At 48.9% G+C, this 13,590-nt stretch overlaps 1 protein-coding gene across 3 annotated transcripts in view; it reads right to left on the bottom strand.

Moving 5' to 3' along the window:
* The window catches only part of Col27a1 (collagen type XXVII alpha 1 chain), a 118,322-nt gene that overhangs the window by 80,879 nt on the left and 23,853 nt on the right, over window positions 1-13,590 (bottom strand). For all 3 annotated transcript variants that reach the window (NM_001411859.2, XM_087548026.1, XM_087548025.1), the window contains 2 exon segments: window positions 7,312-7,365; window positions 8,809-8,862. In NM_001411859.2, the coding sequence (NP_001398788.1) occupies window positions 7,312-7,365; window positions 8,809-8,862 (108 nt within the window).

The raw sequence follows: 13,590 nt of genomic DNA, 5'->3' as shown, positions 1-13,590 counted from the left end.
GCCAGCACTTCTTCTGAATCGGCTCATGTCAAAAGAGTCAGACTACCACCCGGGAAATGCATCTCCCTCAGATCAAGAGCTGCCTCTGGGAAAAATTCTCCACTGGACCACAAGTAGGAAAGGTGGGGCCTACACCACAGCCAGCAGCTGGACAGAAGGACCTAACAGACTGATCTGGATTCCAGAACTGTTTACCTTCAGGCTGTCTAAGTGGCCAGAGACAAGGATTCTACCTCTCTGAACTTTGATTTCCTCAGGAATTAGAAAGTGGGCGGTAAGAGCCAATGCCTGGGTGGCATGATCTGCATGAGAAGCACCAAACATGGTGCCTGGCAGTGTTCTCAGCAACCTTAGGAACACCAGCTATGGTTATTACTGTGGCCTTCATTTCTTCACTCACTTATTCATTCAACAAACAGTGATGGAGTGTGTGTGGGTCAGCAGGGAAAAAAGAGCCAGGCAACATCCTTCGCCTCGGGAGTTTACATTCCTAGAAAGGAACTAGAAAGAAATGAAGTAGGAAGGATAACCGTGGGTGCCGGGAGGCAAAAGGTAGGGTGCAATGAGCAGTGGGTGTCTGTTTTTGCAAGATGAATATGTTCCGGGGATCAGTTGCTCAACAACTTGAATGCACTGAACGCCATCACCCGTACACTGAGAAATGATTTGAAATGGCAAATTTGATGCTATGGCTTGTTGCCATCAACAAGTGAAGTTAGGGTACAGAGGAGGGCAGGTCTGAGGAGGGTGGTGTCTCCAAGGACAGCCAAGGGATGGCTGATGGGAGGAAGTGGACACAGACCAGGATATGTCATCCTGGAAGGTGGAGCAAAGAGTACAAAAGCCCCAAGGCAGAAATGCTCTCAGTGAGCTTCGAGAAGCACAAGAGGGCCCATGGACCTACAGAAGAGAAGATAAGGGGAGTGGGCAGAGAAGCAGCTGGAGTCAGAGTCAGTGATGGAGGCTGGGTCAGGAAGCCCTAGGGACAAGGGAACAAGGCATGACGGGATATGAGGAGGAACAAGCCAAGCCCTTTTTCTCCCACGGAAGAACTAGGTGAGCCATGCACACTTGTCTGTAATATTGAGCCCAGGCAATCACCTCTCTGAACTCACTCTGACAAGCTCGCTGGCCTAGGGGATCACTGTAAACAGCCTGGAGACCTGGGGACCAAGAACAACAATGGAGACAGTGTGAGTCAGGAGCCTCGAGCACTCCAATACTCTGCCGAAAACCAATCCACAAGCATCACTGTCCCCAAAGACAAGGGATGAGTTTGGTTAAATCCCAGATGAGGTTTAAGCAAACTTATGCTCAGGAAAGAGCTGGAAGAAAGTGAATCACAGAATTCACCATGCCTAACCCTGAGCCTTGAGCATGTATGCCCACAAATACCCTAGATCACTCCTAGAAGGTAGGAACTACTTGGTACACTTACAATGAGGCAATGGAGGTCCAAGGAGGTAAGGGGCCATCCTGAAGCCACACCGCTTTCTTGGAAGAGCGTGTGGATCGCGGCCCACATTCTTCAGATGTTACCCACCCATCACTGCATTTGGGACCAGCCCAGGAGAATGCCAGGAAAGGTCCCCTTAAGGATGCATGTCCCTGAGACAGAGCCAATGGGTCATGGCAATATCCTAGGGCTAAGGTCAGTAGCAGAATAAGAAAGTACCCACATTGGATGGAACAGATGTCACCATGTTGACCATCTCTGGTCACATGACGGACACAGAGACCGAGGTCCCAGAAGACAGGCTGGCAGGAAGCTGAGGCCAAGGTTAGACCGTTCTCTAGACTCTAGATCCGTGGGATGGGCTGAGCTGTCCCAGTGAACTCCAGAGAGTCTTGGATGAGACTGTGAGCATGCTTCTAAAGCCGGTGGGAGCAGTACGGCCGAGCACGGTCAAGGTGGGAGGTGGGGTGCGGAGTGGGCTCCCTGGAAGCCCCTTCAGCAGTGTTTACCAAACACTGTTTTAAATCACAGGGCTGGGGACAGGAGACTCTAAACCATTATCTTCTCTTGGCCCTGGCAATTATGGGGGCCAGCTCATCCCGCAAGGTGGCCCCAGGGCAGTGATTTCCTGTGTGGGGGTGAAGGGTGCAGGTGGGCCAAGGGAGGCAGGGGAGCCACAGAGGAGCAGGGGCCGTGGTTGCCCGGCAGGCGGGCCTCCGCAGGCCCCGTGTTTATAATACAGCACACTCTCTATTTTGGTTTGGGAGTCAGATTAATCACTGCTTACAGCGCACAAGGAGGAACCAGACATCACCTCACCCTGCCACAGACAGTGGGGTGCTATTTGGACTTCAAGCAATGAGGGAGGGGATTCTGTCACTGCCTGGGGGTCTGGAGAGCAAGCAGTATGTGTCCAGACATAGGTTGATCCCCCAGGCTCCATTTCAGTAGGAAGGTGGGTCTCACTCCCCAGTCTTGTGCAGGACCTGAACACCCTGGCAATTATTGGGGGGAGGGGGCAGCCCTCAGAACTCACCTACCACCCCAGCAACCCACAGCCTACCAGCAAAGAGGAGCAAATAGGAAGAAACTGAAGGAGACTAAGCATCTCTGGGCCTCAGTTTCCCAAACTGATTTCTCAGCATGTCCCAGAGGCTCCAGAGTTAGAGGATTCTGAAATCAGTGGATTATCTAGAAATATTAGACAGCTCGCAGGATGTCCAACATACTTGGTGGTAAGTTGAGGGAGGGAGGGCAGGAAGGTCAAATTTTCATGTGGCTCATTCATTCATGTAGTCTTCATTCATTCATTCATTCATTCATTCATTCGTCCGTTCATTCAAAATACATCTGCTGAGCCTCAACCATGACCAAAACCCAGGGAATAGGCAGTAGTAGATAGAACATTGAACAAAAGCAATGTGGTCACTACTACCTTTTAGAGGAGGGTAGGGAACATTGGTTAAAAACAAACGAGTGCCTGAGATCATAAAGCTCTGCTGGGGGAGGTTTTCAGTATTCTGAGTGGGTTATTGGGGCAGAGGGGCAGTGGAGCAGAGGGGCAGTGGGGCAGTGGGGCAGAGGGGCAGAGGGGCAGAGGGGCAGAGGGGCAGAGGGGCAGTGGGGCAGAGGGGCAGAGGGGCAGAGGGGCAGAGGGGCAGAGGTAGGGGTAGAAATGGGCTGAACCAGGAGAGAGGCCAGTGCGAATGAATGGGTCACAAGAGCCCAGCATGGAGTTAGGCGTCACACTTGAAAGAACAGCTGGTTCTCAGAAAGGCAGGGACCATCATCTCTGTCCTCCATCTTTATCTCATTTTCCAAGGGCAGTGGCCAACTGGGCAGTGCAGGAGGACCAGTGACCCTGGGGAAGTGATGCTGAAAAAAGAAATGAGTTTCAGTGTACCGACTTCCTTCCATTGGTCATGTCTGCCTGGCACAGTGTGCTAAGACTCAGAGGCCTATTATCAGCTCTTGGCAAGACAGATCAATTGGTGATGTCGGCCAGAGGTACTGGGGAGTGGGAGGGTAGGACCAGGCAGATGTAGGTACCCAGTGTGTGCTGAGCTTCATGTAAGGAAAACTAGGATGGTCATGCGGGGTTCTGACCTCGGAGCACTGCTCCAGTTGGAGAACTGTGCTGAGGGTGTCCGTGTGTCCCTCAAGAACCAGAAAGTCGGGAATCCCAAGGAGGTTCAAAAGGTGAACCACAGAGTATGAGAAACTGGAGAGACTCAGGGAAAAAGAGAAGCAAATAGTATTAATGATGGATGTGGAAAAGTCAGGCTGAGGGTGCAGCAGAGAGCAACACAGGCAGGCAGAAGGCTGGAGACACTGGGGCTGAAGTAAGGGCCCACTCCATGCCCGCTCAGCCTCTGGTGGAGCTGCACACTGGGAGCTGGGGCTGCCCTGTGCTCTGCAGGACTAAGCAGCAGTGTTGGGGGTGGGGGGCAGCTTCACATACACAATAACAACCAAAGGCAGTCAGGTCAGCCTCCTGACCTCATGCAGGGTGGGAAGGGCAGCTTATCTGGTGAGCTGTGAAATAGCTAGAGGATTAATGATAGCAGATGAGCAAGGATTCTTTAGCTGTTTCTCTTTCAGGACCATCATTACCACTGATTGATTGATTAATTGATTAATTGATTGATTGATTCATTCATCCATTCATATGGTGCCTGTCATGTGCCAGCCCTGTGTGAATATTGGGGCCAGAACATCCCATTAACCTTCCAACCATCCAGTAGACAGTGAAGGCTCAGCATATAGAAGGGGCTCACCCACATTCACAGCCACAGGAGGCAGAGTTGGGACTCCATCACATTCCATTCAAATGAACCTTCTCATAAAGGAGTCTCTTTTGAATGTGAACAGAGTGGGACCACTGCTCTTGGTTGAGAAACTGTCTCAGTCAGCCTTGTGGTAAGAAAAAGGGCTCAAGGGTCAGAAGACCCAGGTTCAGAACCCAGCCTTCTGCGTTAAGACATAAGGAAGATTTCTCTCTTAAATTGGTGGCTCTGGATCTTGGCTGCATGTGGGATCCACCTGGGGCCTTTCAGAGTGCCTAGCCTAGAATCCCCACAGTGGCATCAACATTTGGCAATGTTGAGGGCCACCATCACAGAAAATTCCCCTAAGCTCTAACAACTCCAGCTGTCACTCAACAGCAGAGTCAACTGAGGGTTTAGAGTGTAAGTTGCCATGTGCTAACAGAAGGTGACTGAACAAGCAAGATCTGGTTGGGTCTTGGTCTTCTTTGCTATGAAATAGGGATGCCTTTGCCTGCTTTATGAGGACACACACACACACACACACACACACACACACACACACACACACTCAAATGTGTGTACACGCATTTGTGTGCATGCATATAGAGGCCAGAACTCAACCTTCCACAAAGGAAGTCCTCCTTTATTGTAGAGATAGGATCTCACCAGCCCTGGCTAACCTAGAGCTCTGTATGTAGACCAGGCTGGCCTTAAATTCAGAGAGCCACCTGCCCCTGTTTATCAGGCCCTGGGATTATAATTGTGTGCCACCACACCCAGCTTGTACTGTTGTTTGAGACAGGGCATTTACGAGGGACCTGGGCTTTGCTGGGTAGTCTGGGATTGTCTCCACCTCACCAGCCCCGGGATACAGGTTAAGCCAACTATGTTTGGCTTTTCACATGGTGCTAGGAATTGAGCTCAGGTTTTCAGGCTTTTGTGGCAAGCACTTTATCAACAAAGGTGGCCCCAGTCATGACTTCTGATGCTTTTAATTGCTACCTGTTTCCAACTGGCACTCCCAATCAGAACTCTCTCCTGCCCACTTTCTCCACCATCTCTTCCTATTCTCCAATTATATGCTAGATTTTTACCATTTTTTTATTTTCTGCCCCCCAAGCTGTAGCTCTGTAAGGTAGGTTCTGTTTTCATGCTACATAGCCCCAGCACATAGTGCGTGTTTAGAACATTCTCACTGAATGAATGAACCAAAATTTAATGCCACAGACAGCTAACCTCACCTCTGCTAACCTGTGTTCCTTCTCCCCAGGGTTCCCACAGAGGAGACACAGTCACCTTGGAGCAGCAGGGCTAAGTGGCTGCCACAGTCCCCAGAGATGGGGAGCTGATTATAGGAGTAAGCCCCAGAAGAAGATACCAAGCCATTCATTCTCCTCTATGACACCACCTCTATTAGAGGGTCCCTATCCCAGGGCCTGAGTCATCTGTGCTCTACACAGTATGTGGTGACACCAGCTTTCCAGTTTTAGACCAAGACTTTGTAACAAATGGCCAGAAGTGTTTGCCTGGGCCAGGGCCAGGGCCAGGGTCAGAGAGGAGTGCAGAGTAATGGCCAAGCAGTTTTCCAAGCACTGAAGATGCTCCCTTAACTCAGAAGATGTCTAACCCTGCATAGGGGAGCAGGGACTCTCAGCATCCCTGGCCATCTGCCGAGTACATAGAGCCCCAGAATCTTGGCAGGACATAGCACAAACCTGTGTTCCCTCCACCACCTCTGCTGCCTTGCTACCCCATTCAATGTGAGACCACTACAGGATGCTTTATGAGTCAGAACGAAGGGGCCTTTCCCACTCATGGCTCCTCCACTAAAAGGTGCTAGAGCATGGGTCAGGTACACGCAGAGCAGCAGACACATTGTGGCAGCAAACTCTGCTATTCCGTTGCCAGGCAGGCCTCTGGCATTTAAGGTATAGACTGCCCCCGTCACAGAGGGTAGTGGAGGAGGGAGTGATAGCTAGGATCGACCACATTCCCCCTGTAATGGAGACACTCAGATTTAGGAACAGCCTGGGGCCAGTAGACACCCTGACTGTCCCATTGAAAACCAGACGACCAGTCTAGGGGGCAGGCAGCTGGGGCCACATCTGGGAACCAGAGTAGGAATGAGCCCTGGGCCTACATGTCTGTTGGACAGCTCTTCAGCACAGAGAATCTTCCTGGAGAGTGATTGGCCTTTGGCCTACGGTGTCTTTCCTGCTTGTCCAGGACATCTCTGGTATACAAGCTACATGTTTTGCCAGGAAGAAGAGCCAGAGTCACAAACCCAATGGGCCTACCCTGTTAGTGAAACAAGATTCGTGGCTGCAAATAACAAAGATGGGCCAAGTGTCCCTGAACAAAAGGCCACATTGACCCAAAGTCTCAGTGCTCCAGGAAGGCTTCAAGGGGAGGCACAACTACTCTTGAAGGTTAGGGGGATGCTAGCTGGGGACAAAGGAAGGAGTTCAAGGCATCTGGAGATCCAAGACTAGAAAACAGCAGAAGCCCATCACCACCAACCAAGAGCAGACCCAGGATGACTGAAGTTGCGGTGGGTATAACAACCATGTTAGCATAACAACCATGTGGAACATGTGTGTCCTCTGCAGATTATGTCCTATAGCCCATCAGTGAGAGGCATCTCAGACTCAGAGGTTAAAGGTGGAACTCAGACCTCTTCCTCTGAGTCACCCAGCCATTCCTAGGCAGTGAGGAACTGATAAGAGAGTCTCTGTCCTCCTTGCACATGAGGAGAGACACTGAGTTCCAAGCCACTCGGCCAGTGGGGCAATTCAGACAGTGCTCTCCCACCTGAAGCATGCTTGAGGGCTGCCCCACTTGGAGATACAGTGAGCCAGAGACACGTCTAGTCATGCCTCATTAACCACAGGGAGATTCACTTCACACTAAGGGGCTCCCAACCCTAGCACACTCAGGATGCAGGAACCTCTCATCTCTTGCCAGTGGGCTCTGTGCCCAGGGAACCCAGGTACAACCAGAAGGCACAGTGGACCACAGTGCTTCTGCTTGAAGGCCAAGCTCGCTGGCAAGTCGATGGCCAAGGCCAAGAACGGAACTAAGTCCTACCTTCCGTCCCATGGGTCCTGGATTTCCGGCGAGCCCAGGCAAGCCCATGTTGCCCTGTAAGACAAAGACAACAGAGTCAGGGGAGAAACTGGACAGTGTGACCCTCCACTACAATGGCTGAAACCACTCCTAGAGGTTCACTAAGGCCTAAATAAGAAGAAATGGCATTTGCTGAGAAAAATAGGAGCTGGGGGAAGGGTGGAGTATCCAGCTCCCAACTTTCTGAACTCACTAGCTCTGTATATGCAGGGGTTACGTCCAGGGCTTAAGCAGAAGACATCATATGGAGAGTGTGTTCCAAGGCTAAGAGCATGGTTGAACTCACACTCTACCCTGTACTGACCAGCTCTCTTGGTCTCCTTAACAACGTCACCATCACTTGGGGCTGGAGGTCACCAAGCAGGGAGTGTTTCTGCCATACAGGGTCAGAGGAAAGGCCCATAGGACACTCTGCAACTAGACATTCATCTGGAGTTTGTGCTTTCTTATTTTCAGTCTAGGTCTCTCTGCCCTGGAAGTTATGAGAATGGGGGAGTAAACATGGACACTGTCCTGGGACTGAGCCACTTAGTGCAGGTCTACTGAGTAGTAAGTATGACGTAATGAGCCTCCTGTGACAAGAGAAGATCAAAGGGGGACTCTCTGTCTGTCTCTGTCTCTCTGTCTGTCTCTGTCTCTGTCTCTCTGTCTGCCTCTGTCTCTCTCTCTGTGGTGTGTGTGTGTGTGTGTGTGTGTGTGTGTGTGTGTGTGTGTGTGTGTGCATGTGCATGCATGCACACGGGCACTTTCGTGCATGCATGCCTATGCCTAGCAGTTGGATGGAGGTACAGAGACATGAGTCCTAACCCCCAGGATGCAGACAAAGCCAGGCAGACCTGAATGCCCTCCTCTAGACTCTAGAGCATGAAATGTGAGGTCTCTGTCATTAGACTCTGGAGTTTGGGGCTTCTTTTCCCACCTGACCTCCAGGGCCCTTGCTCAGCAATGAGATCGGTGCTTTGGAAAGAGGAGGGGTCCTTTGACTTCAGTGTTTTCTCTTCCACAAGCAACCCATTTAGCTTCATAGCCTCAGGCAGCTAGGAAATCTTGAGGCCCTGGCCTTTTTGCCTCCTTTCCCTTTGGAGACATCAGGTCTCTCTGCTCCAATGAGCACTTGCAAGGGCTTTGAAGGTCAGCTGGAAGTTTCTGGAGCACTGAACACCAAGAAGTTTATGGTTGCCAGCATCACCTAGCAAGTCCCACAGACAGCTATGGAGCACTGGGGGAAAGGGCGTTTACCAAGGGCTGTCCACAGAACAAATCTGTTTGTTTGAGAAGCTATAGTCTAGGAAGGTGGTGTTGGAAATGGTCATGGTCTCTGTGTTGGGATAGATCAAGACCTTAAAGGAAAACATCAAACCACTCCCACTTGTCAGGACTTCATACATCCTGGGTCCTGTGTAGTCTCTTCCCACAGGGTTCCTGAGGAGGGTGGAGTATTGGGGTTCCTAAACTTACCTTTGCCCCATCGTGAGCCTGTCCTGGTGAGAGTCCCGGGTCCCCTTTCTGTCCCTGAAATAAAAACACAAGTCTGCCTCGGTCATCACATCACCTTGAGCGCATCTCCACACACACTGCATTCATAGTCTTCTTTCCTTCTTTTCACCCATGTAATCCCTCCCCCTCAATTCTGACACACTCTCATCCAAACACCATCCATAGTTCCCTCTGACTACATGACTCCTAATTCCTTCCAGTGTCCCCAGTCTTCTATGATCTGGCTTCAGTTCTGCTTTCCTGCCACCGTCAAACCCATAAAAAAAGGTGTCATTTTGTATCATGTCTACCCAGTCTGCTGTCACTCCTGACCTTCTCCACCCCATCCACTGTCACCAGGCTGCATCCACACACCCCCAGACATGGCTCCCACTTCCTGCCACCAGGCCCTTGCTCAAGGAAGGGGAACCATCCCAGAACCAAATAGCATTCTTTAAGATGCCCAGCTCCGAATCACTGCCAGTGGCCAATCTGGCATGACCAGTCATGGGTTGCTTGTGACCTTTTTATGGGCATCAGCATGTTCTAAGAGACACAGCCAAAGGCACCTAGACTCTATACTTTTGCAGAAAGCTGACATTTGCCTCTTTGATCACCAGGAACCGACAGAGCACACATTGGAAACTAATCCTAACTTCATACTTATTAGGCTCCCACTCTAGACTGAGGGATGAGTATAGAAAACACTATCACCCCAAAATATATCATAGGAAACTGAATTCAGAAACAAGCGCTTTCAGGAACCCAGAATAAGGCACACAGAACTGAGACTGGATCCCTAAATCAGGACTCCCAGGTCTTTGAGAGCACACTAGTGGGATGATTCGGGCAGTGTACCGGAGAGACCATCATAGTCATATCAAGTCTCCATTTAGAGCAAGCACTGTCCACTCCTGAAATATGAGAGGGCTCTATCACAAGGATCCTGGTCCCTAGGACCTGGGTCAGCATAAAAGCTGAAGAGCTCACTGGCTGTAGTTCACAGGGACAAAAGAAAGCTCTCATTGGCAGGAGAATGCCAGGAGCTCTCAACCTACCCTATCCCTACTGCCTGAACTTTCTGGCCTCCTTGCCTTAGTGAGGCCAGAGTCAAAAGTCCTGGGACTGATGGGCTCACAGTAGGACCACAGGCCAAGGGTCTTCTCTTCTCTGAGCCTTGGTTTCCTCACTTTCATAACAGGAGACATTTAACTTACATGCTCACTCGTACACAGACTGGCTTCGAGGGTTTCTAGGCGAAGGGCCAGTGGGATAATGGCTGTGACACATGGGAAGGGTGGCTTGGCCAACTCTATTTAATTCCCATTAAGACTTTTCTTTGTGAGAACTCAGACCTCCCAAATCCTAACTTGGTCCATCTCCACCAGAAACCATGTCATTCTGGGCTACAACAAACCTCTCTGGCTGCTCTTCCACTGTGTGTACACTGTGAGGTGAGCTCTACATCCTAACTCTCTGCTGCAAATGAGCGACAGGGACTGGGGTGTAGAGGAGCCACCATAGCCTGGGCTAACTCAGTGGGTAGGAAGCAGGTTGGCCAACATCAAAGCCTTTGTCTATAGCCTGAGGTTCTTCGCTCTCCACCACCTCCCAGTTGTACTATCATTCCTCTAGTCAGATGCTCCAATGGGAAGGCCAGCCCTTCTTGGTAGATTCCAGAATCCCAATTCTATCACCCTGAGTGCCCCCACGACAGGGGAGCTGTATTTCTATAGAACCCCACCTCCAGTTGCACCTGACATTATGGCCACCCCTCTGAGACACTCCCCCACACTCTGTAAATCAGAAGCCCTGCTCCATGCCTTTTATGTCCACAGTGCAAGGCCTGTACCAGGCTACCCAGCTACCAAGGATTCCTGTGGCCAAAAATGGACAGAGATTCTCTCCCCTCCACCATGCCCACCGAGGTCTGCAGCCAACAGAGGAGCTGGCACGCAAAGCTCACAGGAACAGGTCTTTGCGAACTCTATTCTGTCATTTCACAGAGTACAAAGACTGATAGATACCCAAAGCCCAGGGTAGGCTCCTTAGTAATTGATGGATTTTCCTATACAGTCTCAGCAAGATGTAATCTCTGACATAATCTCTGTCCGAAGATAGACTAATATGGTGGACATTTATTGAACGTTCTCTACAAGCCTGGTGTGGTATTCAACACCAGGAATGACATGGTAAAGAATAAGACACAGGAGTCAGGTCCCTTAGGGAGAGACTCCAGAGAGCAGTCACAACAGCCTAACCGGTAGTGAGTCTTCTTCTAAGCCCCTTCATACATATTAGTTCATTTAAAGTCTAAATCTCTAAGAGAGCCACATTCGTGAGCCCCATTCTACAGAAGAGGGAAAGAAGTCAGAGCTGTCACTTAGCCAAGGTCAGACAGCGAGTGGGAGGAATTTAGGGTCAGGAGGTCTGGCTGCAAGCTCTTCACATTTCAGCACGGCGCAGTGAAGAGGCACACACCAGTGCCAAGTGCAGGACAGTGAGAAGACTGAGAGTTTTGTCTAGTTGTAGATTAAAACCTGAAAGGATTGCAGGTAAGCTGAAGAGGACAAGGAGGGTCAACTCAAGGTATCCTGCTTAGATGGTTTCTAGGATGGAGATGTTTCTGGTGTCTTCAAACCTTTTGACATTACAACACCCTGTTGTCATCTACAAAGTTCATACTTGAGATCTGCACAAAGGAGTTTTTAAAAAGGTCATCTGCTTTTAGTAAGTTTATTATTGTGTTGGCTTCATTAATTATGACCTTTGACCTTTTGCAACTGGTGAACCATGGGCTAAACACAGCTAGACGCCTACAAAATGTGAGAGGAAAAAAATAGATGATATTTTAGAAATTCGTTATGTGTTAAGGACAAGGGTCTGGACGTTAGACCCAGTTCTTCCATCGACATGCCTGTGTGACCTAGAGGAAGCCATGTGGTGACCAGGAACAAGGCATATGGTGGCTTTTGCTTGGACTAGTTCATGAAACCTTAGAGCCAAGTAGACTACATAGGAGGGTAAAACATGGACATTAGGTGTTAAGAATATGGTGGGGACAGGGACTGTGCTGGGCTCCATCCCTTCAGGAAGGAGAATAGAAAACTGAAGGCTCTCTATGGCTGAGACCCAGAAAGACAACTAGACAGAGAAAGAATAAACCACAAAGGATCACGAAATGCTGGGCTGGAAATATCCTCCGTAACTCCCCTGTGATTTCAAGTATACGGTATAGGGCCTGGCCCAGAGACAGCATCACAAAACACTTCATGAATAAGCAAGTAGGGTCTCAAGAGAAGCAGAAGCCACATCTGGCTAGGTCCTGGAACTTCCTCTGAAGATTTCCTCTGTGGCTATTACTGTTCTTGGGTTCAGAAGTCCCAGCCAATGCAATAAAGCAGGAAAAACAAATAGGAGGAGGAAACAAAAGTATGCACACCCTTGCAAACCACATGACTTCCTGTCTAGAATATTCAGGAGAACTAACTGAAACAGGAGCAGAGCAGACAATGCACTTCAGTAAAGAGAGAAAAGGCAGGGTCATATATCACATACAAAAGTGCAAAAATAAGTTCTTCCCAGCAACAGAAAGCCAGCAGAAAGTCTAACGGCAACAAAACATTTCTAAGTATAAACTAAATAATAAATACACAGGGATTATGCAGTAAAAACTATAAAAGTTTACTGAAAGATGTTTAAAAGCCTCAACCAAATCAGGAAACATATCATGTGTGTAGTGAGTAGAAAAACTTATTGTTTTAAAGATGCTAACTCTTCACAAATTAATACAGACACTTAATTTCAGCTTTAGAAAAAAACCAACAACAAAATAAGAATGATTTTTAAATGAGAATGGAAATAAAATTTATCTAATGGAAATTAAAAAAAAAACACCAGAAATGTTTGAAATGAAGCAAGCAGGGGAAACACATAAGCACGTTACAAAGACAGTAAAAGTCATGTAAACGAGCATTTTACTAGCATGCAGATGGACAGACCAACAACAAAACACAGTAGAATGACTTAAACCAGACCCTGGTCTAAGTCACAATAATCACCAGAGCAAATGCTGTTTATTAAATGGTTAACTACAATGGGAAAGCAACAATGGAGAGCCAGTTCACATCCCAACCCCACTAAGATTAATTCCAGATGGCTTAAAAAAGTATGAGTACAAGTTATATTATGGAAAACTAGAAATAAAGGTAGACACATCTGACCCGACCAGGAACAAGGGTGGGGGGAAGGGGATAGGGGGAAGAGGGGGAGGGGGAGGGGGAGGGAGAGGAACTAGGCTGGGGGTGCAGCTCAATGACAGAGCGCATGCTTAGCATGCATGGGACCTTGTGTTCAATCCCCAGTTCATCCAAAGTGGGGGCTAGCAAGATGGCTTGGCCGGTGAAGATGTTTGCTGTAGAAACTTGGCACCCTAAGTCTGCTTTCCAGAACTCATGCAAAGGCAGATGGAGGTGACTCCACAAAGTTATCCTCTCATCTCCAAATCACAGTATGGCATAAATACACACACACACACACACACACACACACACACACACACACACACCACACCACACCTCCATACACAATAATATTAATAACAACAGATTAAAACTTAAAACATTTAAAGGGAAAGAGCCATTTGACTCATTATAAGCTCCTTAAGAAATGTTAATATTGTTAATGTGCTGTGGATGTGGAAGTGTGCATGTACATGTGTGTACATGTATGTGTAGAGCAGAGGACAGCCTCTGCTATGATTCT

Source organism: Rattus norvegicus, chromosome 5 (genome assembly GCF_021556685.1).
Source record: "Rattus norvegicus strain SHRSP/BbbUtx chromosome 5, alternate assembly SHRSP_T2T, whole genome shotgun sequence".
NCBI classification, from domain to species: Eukaryota; Metazoa; Chordata; class Mammalia; order Rodentia; family Muridae; genus Rattus; species Rattus norvegicus.
Note: the sequence above shows the minus strand (reverse complement) of the source record. Positions and strands in the feature narration are given on the sequence as shown.